Source organism: Loxodonta africana, chromosome 2, assembly GCF_030014295.1.
Source record: "Loxodonta africana isolate mLoxAfr1 chromosome 2, mLoxAfr1.hap2, whole genome shotgun sequence".
NCBI classification, from domain to species: Eukaryota; Metazoa; Chordata; class Mammalia; order Proboscidea; family Elephantidae; genus Loxodonta; species Loxodonta africana.
The window spans coordinates 226,059,592-226,074,894 of record NC_087343.1 but is presented as its reverse complement, the minus strand read 5'-3'; the positions used below and the strand labels follow the sequence as shown (position 1 = coordinate 226,074,894).

At 47.6% G+C, this 15,303-nt stretch overlaps 1 protein-coding gene across 6 annotated transcripts in view; it reads right to left on the bottom strand.

The window, feature by feature from the left end:
- The window catches only part of TRPM2 (transient receptor potential cation channel subfamily M member 2), a 96,052-nt gene that overhangs the window by 55,757 nt on the left and 24,992 nt on the right, over window positions 1-15,303 (bottom strand). For all 6 annotated transcript variants that reach the window (XM_064279539.1, XM_064279540.1, XM_064279543.1 and 3 more), the window contains exons 8-15: window positions 13,307-13,504; window positions 11,120-11,222; window positions 9,503-9,624; window positions 8,898-9,251; window positions 3,835-3,972; window positions 1,672-1,801; window positions 1,130-1,275; window positions 15-127 (exon numbers count right to left, since the gene is read on the bottom strand). In XM_064279539.1, the coding sequence (XP_064135609.1) occupies window positions 15-127; window positions 1,130-1,275; window positions 1,672-1,801; window positions 3,835-3,972; window positions 8,898-9,251; window positions 9,503-9,624; window positions 11,120-11,222; window positions 13,307-13,504 (1,304 nt within the window). The remainder of the gene's footprint in view (window positions 1-14; window positions 128-1,129; window positions 1,276-1,671; window positions 1,802-3,834; window positions 3,973-8,897; window positions 9,252-9,502; window positions 9,625-11,119; window positions 11,223-13,306; window positions 13,505-15,303) is intronic.

Here is a 15,303-nt window from a genome sequence, read left to right as displayed (position 1 = left end):
AGCCCAGGAAGCACCTGAAGGAGATGAGGCCGGTGAAGACCAGTGGGAAGACCAGCATGCACAATGTCACCCGCCACAGCCCGTTGTCCACGCAGAGCTGGCCCCACCACACCTTGGTCAGGAAGGCCTTTGGACAAACAGAGAAGCACCATCAGGAGAGCCTTCACCCACCCAGGACACCCCCACCCAGCACACTCCCTCCCCACCAGGAGTAGGGCAGACAGCCCCTGGCCAGGCCGGAGCAAGACCTGGTTTGGCTCATGCGTTTCCACCTGGGACATGCTCTGTGCATGTGACATTCACACCACATCACACACACAGTCGAGTCCCTCTCATGGTCACAGTGCTCCCTGAGCCGCATGCCATGAGGCAGGCAGACAGGCCAGGTGCCCACCAGCATACGCTGCTCAGGGACAGACCCAAGATGGCAGAGCTAGCCAGTCCTCCCACTGTGAGTTGGAGAAGCTGGACCAAGCCTCAAACCTGAGCTTGGACCCCAGAGCCTACCTCTCCTCCACCTCGCCTACAGGATGCTCTCTCGAGGCCTCCCAGCCTAAAGAAACAGACCCATAGAGCTGGCCTCATTAAGCTTTGCAGGCCAGGGACGGGGGTGTTCCCCAGTATTCACGGTGGTTCTCAATGGAGATGGCAGACAACATGAAGCCATGCTCCCCAGAAACACCTCGTCCTAGGGTGCACTTGCCGCAGTTGCCTGGGCAACACTAGAGCTTGTCTCCAGAAGCTCTCTGCACCCAACTGCTCTGGGGATGCTCTGACCCCTCTTCTCTCCACTGGTCCCTCCTGAGGTTTCACAGGTAAAGTGAGGATTGGACGTGCATTAAACATGGGTAGGGGGATGGACACCTAGTTCCCCAAGACCCCCGGGGAGAACTGCCTGGTGCTCTGGGTGGTAACATCTTCCTTCATGTTCAACCAGCCACCTGCTTTTGCTTAACTTTAGCTTCCTGCAAAATGGGAGAGAAGACCCTTCCAGGCCTGGAGCGGGTGGGTGAATGGTCAGGTACTACCCTGAGTCACTGAGATGTGAGATGCATGCTGTCTGTGGATGAGGGCTATGTTCCCCAGAAGCACCCGGGAGCCTATCTCGGGAATGGGCCCTCTCAGCCACCTGGACGCCTCCGTGAGACACGAAGGTCATGTGCTTTGCTTCAAGAGCAAGCTTCAGGCAGGTGGTCTTCCCCCAGGCCTCTGACACGCGGATGAGCAGCTTCTGGGCCCGGTCCTCGTCCTTCCGGTAGCACTCAGTGAAGACCCCTGGTTGGAGCAGGAAGATGAGCATCAGAACACAGGTGGCCACCCCAAAGCCCTGGGACAGTGTTAGGGAGTGGCCCCTCCAGATGGTCCCTCGGGGAAGGGATAAGGGGATAAGACTACCACCAGGCAGAACGGTGGGGCTGATACCCCAAGGCACCCAGGTCCAGGGAGGAGGACTCAGTGTGAGGGCAGGCAGGGCTGATACTGTGACCTGGGTCCCCTCAGGGCTCACAATCAGGATGGAGGGCCCAGGGTGACACTGTGACCTAGGTCCCCTCAGGGCTCACATCCAGGGTGGAGGACCCAGGGTGACTCTGTGATCTGAACTCCGTGGGGCTCACATCGAGTGAGTAGGACCAGATGACATCATGACCCAGGCTAGCCCATGGGACTCACCGATGGCTTTCAGCTCATACTCCTCCGCCAGTGCCAGCATCTCCTCTGAGCTGTCCGTGTCCTCCTCCTCCTTGGACAGCTCCTTCAGAAGCTTGCTGCAGGCCAAGGCTGCCATGGTGCAGTCCTGGCTCTGGGGACCAGGGGCCACAGTGAGTACCCTAGAAGGCACACCAGGCTCCACCCAGCCTGGGTACCCCCAGTGCACCACCCAGAGACCCGAGCAGTACCAGCTGTTTGGACAAGTACTCTTTGTGGCCTTGTCTATATAAACAATTTGAGTCACTCCAAAGCAGAGTGCTACACCTTTCTGGTGGTTCTGTCTTCTGCACTGGCCAGTGGGAGAGGTCCACACTCCAGGCTGCCTGCCTGGAACAGGGCCCAGCACGGCCCTGCAGGCACAGGTCCCAGTGCTCCGTGGTGTCTGGTCAACCCCAAGCACAGGTGGAGGGTCAGAGAGTATCTCAAAGGAGATAAACAGGGACTGGGCCCACGCAAGTCCAATGTGGGCTCAGGATGCCTGCTTCAATGAAACTCCTGATCCCAGCCAGCCCCAGGCACCAAAGGGGCTGCAAAAACCTCCAGGTAGGCTCCCCAGAGCACAGGCCTCTGAGGGGCATAGCCTGGGTAGGAGCCCCGCTGGCCAAGGTCTGAGGGCGAGACTGGGCCAGGACACAGGATCAGTGTCAGGGCCTGGGCACACACACTTGGCCTTCCTGTCCCCGAGACAGGAAGCACACTGAGCACAAAGGAGGAAACCTGAGGTGGAATCAGAGTCAGCTTTGCCCCTGACGCGCTTGTGAGCCGGGGAGAGTCCCCAACCTCACAGAACTGTGGAGAAGGAGGACCCTGCAAATCCCGCCTCTCTGCAAGTGACACTGGGGAGTGGGACGGCCCCCTCGAAAGACTTGGAAATACAGACACAGAAAACAAGGAGCCCTCTTCTTGACAAAAAAATTATACAATTTTACTTTCTCTTTCTGAGGAGAATCAGCTTTAACTAAAGGAAAGCCACAAAGGAAATGATTTGGACCTACAAGTACAGATGATTCTCATTATCCGAGGCAGTCAAGTTCTATAAAGTCGCTTGGATCACTGCACTGGTAATCCAGAACCACTGCTCCAGGGGAAATACAGAGTTTCTGCAAGCATCTGGTCACAACATTTTCATGAACCGATTGATACGGAAGCTTCTTTTATGTGTGTTTCTGTTTAAAGACACCTTATCTAATATTTTGTTGGTTCATTAACATTAAACTCACAGTCAACAACACCATAACTCGTGCCTGAATGAAGCTTACCTAATACACGTACTTTCTCTGTAAGAGGCATCACAACCTCCTTGCGCTTAGGAACACCAGACAGCCTTCAGCACTATGCTTGGGGGACCGTTTCAAACAGTGAAATCATCGACAAAATGCACAAAAATGCAAAAAACGTGGCACTAAATAGACTGTGAAAAAGCCCCTTGCATGCAGCATGAGAGCTGAAGCAAGAAGGCAGAGTGTGGCCTTGTTCCACCTGACCTGGGAACATGAGCAATGAGCAACTCAAATTTTTTTGCCACTCTGTGCATGTCCAGAAGAGAATGTGAGAGTGGTGCGAGTATTGATTTTGGGGTCACAAATAAATTTTAGGGAGTAGGCAAATTCACAGATAAAGAATCTGTGAATAATGAGGACCGATTGTACTTTGCTTCTCCAAGAGCCACTCTGTAACCCTTTCCTATCTATGCATGTGGAAGCTGCACACAGGCCCAATGGCTGTAGGAGCTGCCTTGGCCCCAGCAGTCAAGGGGAAGACGTGTGGCCTCTCTCGTGGTGAGTATGTTGCCCTGTTACATTGAACAGACAGGGTAGCCACAGAATGGTATGGGCCGGAGTGGACGCACCACTGGCCTGGGCCTGCCAGGCAAGCCATGCCCAGACTCAACCGCAGGAGGACTGTTTGGCAGACCTTTTCTTTTTCTAATTATTTTTCTGCCTAGACCTAAGCTCCTTGTTCCCCAACTCTTGGCATGCTGAGTCCTTCCTGGGGTTTGAGGACATCCCTGCACTCTGCCATGGCCATGAGCCACTCCTGCCTGCTGTCAGTGCCAGGTCTCCACCATACCTCCCAGTGCCAGTCTACACAGAGCCAAGTCTGTAGAGAAACAGCTCTTCTTACCTGAGCCCAGATGATTTCCGCCAGCTCCTGGCGGTTCTGGATGATGGCCCAAATGAGCAGGTCACGGACAGGGTCCATGGTGGAGGTGACGTGCCCTGGCGATTGCTTGCAGGGGGACCGGAGACTCACTCCCTGCACCTGGTGAACAGCAGACATCAGAACCCCACCTGAGCCACTCTCACCAAAACCCCCAGGGGGTTGTTGGAAATCCAGATCCTGAGCCCAGACCCATACCTTCCTAGAATCCCTGCCCCTGAGGTCTAGCCCTAGGACTGCATTGTCAGCAGCACGCCAGATAATTCTATGCACCCGGTTTAAAAAATAAAAAAAAAAACACTTGCTGCAGAGCCCACAACGACTTGTGGAGCCCCTATGTGTGTCAGACTAGAATTGCACTCCATAGGGATTTCAATGGATAATATTTTGGAAGTAGATCACCAGACGTTTCTTTCTAGGTATCTCTGAGTGGACTCGAGCTGCCAGGCTTAGCAAGCTCATCATTTGTACCAAGGCATGAGAGCCCAAGCTTCCTCGAAACATTATTCAGACAGTCTGGAAATGATTTCCATAGGTAGTGAACATATTTCCCACATCACACACAATCACACTTTCCTAAAGCAATTTTAAAAACTTCTTGAAAGCTTATCTTTAAAGAAAGCAGTTGACCTTAAATTACACAGATAAGGTTAAGTGTAAATGAGTTTCTGATTTTGACCTTCTTAAGCACATTCCAACTCGAATGTTAGATAAACACAATGAAATCAAGAAGAGCAGAACTATGAGTATATAAAACTGAGCCTCAACCACGTCTTTCTCAGTGGTTAGCCAATGAATATCTCACCATGGCACACATTTGAAAGCCTGGATGAAATCCGTAATTTTCTAGCAGGAAAAAAACAAACCAAATCTGATCTTAGAACATATAGAAAATCTTTACAGAGAAATCATCAGGAAAGAAACTGAGAAAGTTATCAGAGCTACTCCCCAAAAAAGCACCAGGCCCCTATAGATTCATAGGGGAATCTATCAAGCTTGTAAGAAGTTAATTTCAGCCATTTAAACCATTCTGGTGCAAACAGGTAAGCACTTGGCTACTAACTGAAAAGCTGACATTTTGAACCCACTGGGGCAGCTCAGAAGAAAGCCCTGACAACCTACATCTGGAGGGTCACAGTCATGGAAACCCTGCGGAGTGCAGTTCTACTCTGAAACACACTGGGTCACTATGAGTAAGAACCAACTTGATGACAATTTTTTTTTTTTAATTTTTATTGTGCTTTAAGTGAAAGTTTACAAATCAAGTCAGTCTCTCATACAAAAATTTATATACACCTTGCTATATACTCCTAATTGCTCTCCCCCAATGAGACAGCCTTCTCCTTTGTCCCACTCTCTCTTTTCATGTCCATTCCGCCAGCTTCTAACCCCCCCGCCCTCTCATGTCCCCTCCAGACAGGAGATGCCAACATAGTCTCAAGTGTCTATGTGATCCAAGAAGCTCATTCTTCACGAGCATCTTTTTCTTTCCCATTGTCCAGTCCAATCCCTGTCTGAAGAGCTGGCTTTGGGGACGGTTGCCGGATGACAAACGTTTTTAAGGAGCCCTGGTGGCACGATGGTGAAGCAGTCAGCTGCTAACTGAAAGGTTGGCAGTTGGAACCCAACCAGTAGCTTCACGAGAGAAAGACCTGATGGTCTGCTTACGAAAAGATAACATCCAAGAAAATCCTATGGAGATGTCCTACCCTGTCAGATGGGGTCACTATGAGTCAAAAATCAAGTTGGTGACAACCAACAACAACAAACCATTCTAGAGTGGAGAAAGAAGAAAGGCTTTCAAATGGTTTTTACAAAGCTAACATCTGACAAAGATATCCTCCAAAATAAAACTACAACCAAAGGCTAAAATATCCTGATGCTGAAACCCTGAAAATATTGTCACCAGAATCCTATGAACAAGTATTGCACTGCAATCAAGTTGAGATTCATAACAGGAATAAAAACATGTTTCACTATCGGGAAATCTATTAAAGGAATTCATCAAATTCGTAGGACAAAGAAGAGAAGCAGTTTCATCTTCTCAAAAGCCACCTGACAAAACTCAGCCCTGACACTTTGTTTTATAAAACCTAATGATATGACATTTCCAGAACAGGGAAATCTACAGAGACAGAAAGTAGATTAGTGGTTGTTTAGGGCCGAGGAGGATAACAGAGGAATAGCTAGAGGGTACAGATTTTTTTTTAATAGGGCTTGTGGAAGGACAAGGAAGTGAGGGATCTGGGATGCACTCAGATTTCCCTGGAGTTGAGCTATCCATTCAACAGATAAACTTTCAGGGCTAGCCCATCTTTTCTTTTCTTTTCTTTTTTTTTTTTTTTTTTGTAGTTTTATATATATATAACATAAAATTTACCATCTTAAGCATTTTTAAGTGTACAATTCAGTGCCATTAATCACATTCACTGTGTTGTACTACGATCACCACTATCCATTTCCAGGTTTTTCATCCCTGAAACAGAAACTCTGTACTCCTTAAACAGTTACTCCCTATTCTGGTAACCCCTAATAAACTTTGCTCTCTATGCATTTGTTCCAGATATTTCCTATAAGTGGGATCATGCAGTGTTTGTCATTTTGTGTTTGACTTATTTCACTCAGCATGATATTTTCAAGGCTCATCCACGTTTTGTAGCATCAGAACTTCATTCTTTTTAGGGCAGAATAATATTCCACTGTATGGGTGGACACAATTTGTTTATCCATTCATCTGTTGATGGAGACTCGGGTTGTATCTACCTTTTGGCTACTGTGAATAGCGAAGCAATGGACATTGGTGTATGTGTATCCATTTGAGACCTTGTTTTCAATTCTTTTGGGTCTATACTTAGAAGTAGAATTGCTGGACTATTTGGTAATCCTGTTGTCACAGATTGAATTATGTCCCCCCAAAAATGTGTGTACCAGTTTGGCTGGGCCATGATTCCCAGTATTTTGTGGTTGTCCTCTATTTTGTGATTCTAATTTATGTTAAAGAGGATTAGGGTGGGATTGTAACTCTCTTACTCAGGTCACATCACTGATCCAATGTAAAGGGAGTTTCCCTGGGGTGTGGCCTGCACCACCTTTTATCTAACAAGAAAAGGGAAGCAAGCAGAGTAGAGACATACTACCAAGAAAGCAGCACCGGGAGAAGAGTGCATCCTTTGGACCCAGGGTTCCTGTGTGGAGAAGCTCCTAGTCCAGGGGAAGAGTGATGACAAGGATCTTTCTACAACGCCGAGAGAGAGAAAGCCTTCCCCTGGAGCTGATGTCCTAAATTTGGATTTCTAGCCTACTAGATGTAAGAAAATAAACTTCTCTTTGTTAAAGCCATCCACTTGTGGTGTTTCTGTTATAACAGCACTAGATGACTAAGACTCCTATGTTTAACTTTTTGAGGAACCACCAAACTGTTTTCCACAGCAGCCACACCATTTTACATTCCCCAAGGTTTCTTTTTGAGGTGGTGAAAATGTTCCAAAATTGACTCTGAAGGTGGTTGTACATACTTGTGAATATACCAAAAGCCACTCAATTGTACACTTTAAATGATAAATTGTTTGGTACATGAATTACATCCAAATAAGACTGATTGAAAATTAAAAAAAAGAGGGTCAATAAAATTAAAAGAAAAACCTAATTAATCAAAAAAGGATAGATGCTTCTTTAATATAAATGCATGTACAAGAGCCAGCATCATATGTAAAGGGAAGACAGACACCAGCAGGTTCCCATTAAATAAGGATCCAGACCAGAGTATCCACTCACCTCCTATTGTTCAGTGCATGAGCTGTGCGCCTCACAGATACGATGGAACCTTCCTGACCTGACTACGCAGAGTCACTAACGTCTAATGGGCAGGACTAGGAGGTAGAGGGTGCAAAGAAGATCAGTTTCCCTGCAAAACCTTTTGTACTGTTTGAACTTTTTTTTTTTTAGGAAAGGGAGTATATTTCTTTTCGAATAAAAAAAACAAAAGCTAATTTTAAAAAATTAAAACTTGGTGAAGCACAGGGCATTTTTAGGGCAGTGAAGCTCTTCCGTGTGTTACCGTACTAGTGGACACACAACATCACTCATTTGTCAAACACAGGACTGTACAATACAACACAAAGAGTGAACCCTCATGTGAACTGTGGACTTTAATTATAATGATGTATCTATATTGGTTCATTAATTGCAACAAACATACCACACAAATGCAAGATATTAATAATAGGTGAAACTGTGCAGGGGCAAGAGGGCAGTATATGGGAACTCTCTGTACTTTCTGCACAATTTTTCTGTAACTTAACCCTTCTTTGGGGGCAGTGGTGGTCCAGTGGTAGAATTCTTACTTTCCATGTGGGAGACTCGGGTTCGATTCCTGGCCAATGCACCTTACGTGCAGCCACCACCAGTCTGACAGTGAGGGCCTACATGTGGCTGTGATGCTGAACAGATTTCAGCAGAGCTTCCAGACTAAGATGGACTAGGAAGAAAGGCCTGGTGATCTATACCCAAAAATCAGCCAATAAAAACCCTATGGGTCACAAGGCCCTGATCTGCAACCAACCATAGGGATGGCGTTGTACCAGGCAGTGTTTCATTCCATTGTGCATGGGGTTGCCATGAGCTGGGGACCAACACAACAGCAGGTAACAAGCAAACAAAAACACTGTTCTAAAAAATGAAGTCAAATAAATAAATAGATGGATGGGTAAATGGATAGATGGGTGGGTGGGTGGATGGGTGGGTGGGTGGGTGGGTGGGTGGGTGGGTGGATGGGTGGGTGGGTGGGTGGATGGATGTATGGGTGGGTAGATGGATGGGCGGGTGGGTGGGAACATGTATGGGTGGGTGGGTGGATAGATGGATGGGTAGGTGGGTGGTTGGCCAGACGGGTGGGCGGCTGGGTGGATGGGAGAATGGATGGAGGGATGGATGGACAGATAGATGGAGGGATGGATAAATAATTTTTGAAACCTCAGCGCTACATGCAGCTAAGCAGGGTTGACACAGGGCTTGTCACTAGCACTCACATTGAGCTTGATGTGTGGCACAGGGAGGGAGAGTCGTGGCCGGTCACTGTGCTGGGGCTGGGGGTAGAGTGGCTTCGTGAAGTCTCCCAGCAACTCACGCAGCACCTGTGCCACATGATGCATCTGCAGGCGGGGCACGCCAGGGGCGCTGGCCAGGCGCTTGGGCTCCTCGGCCAGCACCTTCTGGAGCTTGAAGTAGAACAGGCAGGAGGGTGCCAGGTTCTCATACAGGTAGAGTAGGGTATCCTGAGTGACAAACTCCTTCAGATGCACCCCGTTCTCCAGGAAGAGCTTCACAAAGTCAGGCTTGTTGGAGATGAGGGCAGCGGCCATCATGGGGTGCAGATCTGAAGGCTGAGAGAGGGCACCGCGGTAGGGGGAGTGGTATTGCATTTGGCCATCACCTCCTGTGTCCTCTCAAACACCCGGGAAAGGGGGGCTATTATCACCTCCATTTTACAAGAATGAAACCTGTCCAGGCCACCCAATACTGAGGGAGGAGAGGGCTGGGACCTAGACACAGGTGCCCTCCAGGGACTGCCCTCGCTGCTGAGGCATGACTATTGGGCCAACAGTGACCTCTCAGGAAGCCCTGAGAACCTTACCTTCCACTGCCGCTCATCAGTGAAGATCTCGCTCCGTGCAATGTCCACGCGGTTCCAAGCCACTGCTAGCTTCAGCTGGTGATCCCAGTTCTCATGGCCAAAGTGGTCGTGGCTCCGAGAGGCTGCAGGCAAAAGTGTACTTCAGGGGGCCTTCAGCCTGGGTCTCAAAGCTATTTCCTTCAGCACCTGTTGCCTTACAGACTCAGAAGGCTAGGGTGTTGTCATCAACCTCAATCTCCCAATAATTTTAAGGGGATAAAAGCAGTGCTCGGTTGCAAAATCTTCCCCACACTCAGAAACCTTTAAAAAAGGAGTTTTCATGTCAGCCTGAAAACAGAATCAGAGAATCTTTGGGTTTCGATCATCCCCTCAGCTCACCCCTGCTTTCCTACCTGGCCCCTGCCCCCTGGCTGTGCCCACCACCCCTAAGTGACAAGTGGGCGGTGAGTTAAGAAAAGAGTCATGCATTTAAGTAGGTCTCTGGAAGCTCTGGCAGGCATTTTTAAATGGACATTCAAAAATTAGAACTACATCAGCCTTCATGCTTCCTTTCTGGACTCAACTGCAATGAAGCCTCAGTCACAACCATTGACTCACCCAGGATCTTAACACAAGTATTTTTCCCACATAGTTTCTGCTCTCTCTTTCTAGTTTAACGTTTTTAAACATGGGTTATTATTTGGGGAGGAAAAAGAAAGAAGAAATTCGACCCCTACCTCACACCACACAAAAATTAATCTGAGGGGTCATACACCTAAATGCAAGAGCTATTTCTATAAAGCATCTACACACAGGAGAAAATATCTGCAACCTTGGAGTAGACAAAGATTTCTGAGATCGGACACAAAAAATATGAGCCATAGAAGAAAAAGTCGATAAATTAAATCTCATTAAAACTAAAAATATTTGCTCTTCAAAAGATACTTTTAAGAAAACATAAAAGCACAGAGGCATTGGTGGTTCAGTGGTAGAGTTCTCGCCTTCCATGCAGGAGGTCTGGGTTCAGTTCCCAGCCAACGCACCTCACGCACAGCCACCACCTATCCGTCAGTGGAGGTCTGTGTGTTGTTATAATGCTGAGGAGGTTTCGGTGGAGCTTCCAGACTAAGATGAACTAGGAAGAAAGGCCAGGTGATCGTCTTAAACTCAGCCAGTAAAAACCCTATGGATTCCAATGGTCCTATCTGCAACTGGTCATGACAATGACAAAGGACCGGGAAGGGTTTTACTCTATTGTGCATGGAGTTGCCCTGAGTCGGGGGCCCAACTCGACAGCAGCTAACAATAACAAAGAATGATCTCAGTCGAGGAGATGTGTTGAAGACAGGATGTGTGCCCCTAACATGGGGAGCTGGGCACTTGCTGCCCAGGTGGAGAGGAGATGGGCCCTGCTGTGTCTATCGACAGCTGCCTTCCAGCCAGGGCTCTCGCCTCCACCTTTGTTAGGAGCAAGAAGATGGAAGGACCATGTTTTTATCTTCCAGAATTGCAGCACCTCTAGACTAGGCCTGAGCCTGTCCCCTGCCATCCTCCCCAGCTGCCCCCCTCCCACACTCCACCTACAGTAGGGCCTGAGCCCCTCCCCACTGCCCCTCCTCATTCCTCCTTTGTCCTCACCCTTTAGTAAGGCCTGCAGAATGGCCACGTCCATGTCCTGCTGGCCATCCTTGCCCTCCCGGAAGACGGTCAGCAGCTGCCTCCTCCGGACAATGTCTTGGATCTGCAACCAAACATACCTACATGAGATAAGCAGTGACAGTGAGTTTCCTGCTTCGTTCCAGGACACAGAGGAAACTGAGGCATGGGACACAGAGCCAGTGTTCTGTCTGCCCCATGCGGCAGGACCACCCCTTGCCACCTGAGCACTGATGGAGAAAATGGAGGTATGTAAAGATCAAATTCACAATGTCTATGAACTTTTTTTTTTTTTTTTATGAGTGGCTTGTCATTGAAAAGAAGACCCAGAATCCTCACTTGGTGGTGACTCAAGTGAACACCCAGATTGCTTAAAGCAAGGACGCTACTTGTGATGGTTATGTGTCAACTTGGCTAGGCCATGATGCTCAGTGGCTTAGCAGATATTGTGTAATCGTTCTCCATTTTGTGATCTGGCATGAACAGCCAATCAGTTGAAAGCCAATCACTTTCCTTGGGGGCGTGGCCTGCATCCAATATATATGGATGTTCTGGCAAAGCTCTCTGAATCTTGCATCCTACTCATCATTCCCTGACCTCTGGTTCTTAGGATGTGAGCCAGCAGCCTGCCACTTGACCTGTGGATGTTGGGATTCATCAGCTCCCGCAATCCCGTGAGCCAGTAGCCTTCCACTTGACCTGTTGATTTTGGGTTCATCAGTCCCTGCAACTACATGAGTCAGGAGATCCTCCAGCCTGATGCCTAACGCATGGGTTTGGAATTTCCCAGCCCTCCACAACTTTGTGAGCAAGTTCTTTGAGATAAATATATACATATATATATATTTACATATACATACACACACTTTACTGGTTTTGCTCCTTGAGAGAACCCAGGCTAAGACAGTCCTCCCCTGGGGCCAGAATCCTTCTCACCCACCCGCCTGCCTACCTATCTACCTGCCTACTTCCCTATCCTACCTACCTGCCTACCTACCTCCATACCCTACCTATCCCTCTCCCTACCTATCCACCTACCCTACCTACTTACATGCCTTCCCAGCTCCATACCTTACCTACCTGCCTATGTCTATCTATCTAGTTACCTTTATCTTATCTATCCATTAATTATCTATCAACCTGTCTTTATCATCAATCTACCTACCTATCTAATCTATCCATCCACCCATCCATCCATCCATCTATCCATCATCTATCACTCTATCCATCCATCTATCTACCTCAATGTCTCCTAGCTGCTCTGCCTGCTACCAGTCCCTTGTCCCCGAAACTCCTTCACCCTGTGGCCAGGGTGGGCATTCTACAAATACATCTTATCACACACTCCCCTCCTAAAAATTGCCAGGGACTCCCTGACCACCACTCTCAAAATAACCTTCAAACTCCTTCCCCTGGTTCTCCAGCCAGCCACACACAGCCCAGCCCTGCCTTCCCAGCTCCTCTCCCCAGGCTTGTACCCATTCCTCATGCATCTGTGCTGGGCCATCCTGACCATGCCCCTGAGCAGATCATGCTCCACACCTAGAGGCGCCCTCACATGCCCCACCTCCATTCCTAAAAGCCCAACCATTCCCATCTCCTGAATTTAGCCCAGCGCTTGATTTATACAATAAATAAAGTAGCTACCCTTTTCCTGACACCCTGCAGCTCCCCATGGTGTGTGGTCTCCCCTCACTCAATGAGTCCTAAACTCAAATTGGTCAACTACAGCTATGATCCTGTGATCCTTGGCTGGGAGGCATAGATAGAACATGTAACCCACAACCTGAAATTAAACACAGGCTGAACCAATGCTGTTCACAGACTTACCCCAAAACTCACATTAGTCATCTAACCCTGTACGTGATCATTTCCAATGTTTTTGACAGCCTTGTTTATCTTCATTTTGCTGTATGAGAGATATGGAAACTGACTATTTTGCAGCCCCTGTTTACTGTCGGGGAAACCAAGGGTCGGAGAAGCACTCATAGCCCTCTCAAAGAATCCTCCCAGGAAACAGCCCATCTATTTATCTATTATATCTTATCTATCACCTATATATCTATCATCTACCTAACGTCTGTCTGTCTATATCTTAGGGGTCCCTGCATGTTGTGGTCCTGCTTACCATATACCTGTCCCGTCGACAAGCATGCACATCTGCCTTACCTTTTTGGTCCACTCCACGATCCTGATTTCTCTGAAGATATCCATTTCCTGGAAGAACATGCTCAGTTTCTTCTGGATCAGGGAGACGGTGATCTCAGAGATGGGTAGGTTGGCCACCTGGGCGATGACATCAGCCACGCGGCCTGAGCCTGCCATGATCACGCAGGGGATGCCACTGGTGATGGCATTGTAGATGGTCTGCAGCACAGGAGGAGGGTGAGCCCACTGGCCATGCTGCCTTTCGTTGTTGTTATTGTTAATAATTAGAATGCGTTTATAAAATCCATGTAGAATGTTGATCGTAAAAGGATAACACCATCTGTTTAAAAACAGGCTGTCTCCCCTTTACATTTCCTTATTCTCAACATAAATTAGTGTGTGCTATTTAAAAATAACACATTTTTTCTTTTTATTGTGTTTTAAGTGAATGTTTAAAGAGCAAATAAGCTTCTCATTCAACAATTAATACACAAATTGTTTTGTGATGTTAGTTACGATCCCCACAATGTGTCAACACTCTCCTCTTCTCCACCCCAGGTGCCCATTCCCACTCGTCCCATTTTCCTGTCCTTTCCAGCCTTCTTGTCTTTGATTTTGGGCATGTGTTGCCTGTTTGGTTTCATTTACATTATTGAGCTAAGAATCTCATTCCTTATGTGTGTTGTTACTTGTTTTATAGGCCAGTCTAATCTTTGGCTGAAGGGTGAACTTCAGGAGTGACCTCAGTTCTGAGTTAAAAAGGGTCTCCAGGGGCCATACTCTCAGGGTTTCTCCAGCCTCTGTCAGACCAGTAAGTCTGGCCTTTTTGTTGTTGTTGTTAATTTGAACTTTGTTCTACATTTTTCTCCCGCTCTATATGGGACCCTCTATTGTGATCCCTTTCAGAGCAGTTGGTGGTGGTAGCCAGACAATCTAATTGTTCTGGGCTGAGGCTGATATAGACTGTGGTACTTTTGGCCCATTAGTCCTTTACACTAATATTTCCCCTGTGTCTTTGGTTTTCTTCATTCTCCTTTGCTTCAGATGGGGTGGGACCAGTGGAGTATCTTAGATGACCGCTCACAAGCTTTTAAGACCCCAGACACTACTCACCAAAGACAGATGTAGAATGTTTTCTTTATGAACTATATTATGCCAATCAACCTAGATGTCCCCTGAGACCATGGTCTTCCACCCTCACCCCAGTAACTCTCTTTAAATGGTAAAATATATAAGGGATTCCTGAGGCTCATAAAAATATCTTGAAAATATGGGGCCATTTGAAGTCTAAAAGGGCAAGTGTCTAGTGTTATGGGTTGACTTGTGTCCCTCCTAAAAGATGTGTTGAAGTCCTAACCCATGGTACCTGTCAACATGACCTTATTTGGAAATAGGGTCTTTGAAGATGTTATCAGTTAAGATGAGGGTGTAATGGAGTATGATGGGTCCTAATCCTGAATGGAAACCCTGGTGGCATAGTGGTTTAGACCTACGGTTGCTAACCAAAAGGTCAGCAGTTCGAATCCACGAGCTGCTCCTTGGAAACCCTATCGGGCAGTATAGGGAGGTTCTACCCTGTCCTGTAGGGTCACTATAGGTCACAATCAACTTGATGGCAACAGGTTTGGTTTGGCTTTTTTTAATCCTGTATGATTAGTGTCATGGATTGAATTATGTCCCCCAAAAATGCATCAGCTAGGTTAGGCTATGTGTGGTTGTCCTCCATGTTTTAATTTTCCTATGTGTTATAAATCATAATCTTTGCCTGTGGTTAAAAGGATTAGGGTGGGATTGTAACACCACCCTTACCCAGGTCACCAGCCTGATCCAAGGTAAAGGGAGTTTTCCTGGGGTGTGGACTGCACCTCCTTTTATCTCTCAAGAGATAAAAGGAAAGAGAAGCAAGCAGAGAGTTGGGGACTTCTTACCACCAAGAAAGCAACACCAAGAGCAGAGTGTGTCCTTTGGACCCGGGGTCCCTGCACCTGAGAAGCTCCTCGACCAGAGGAAGATTGAGG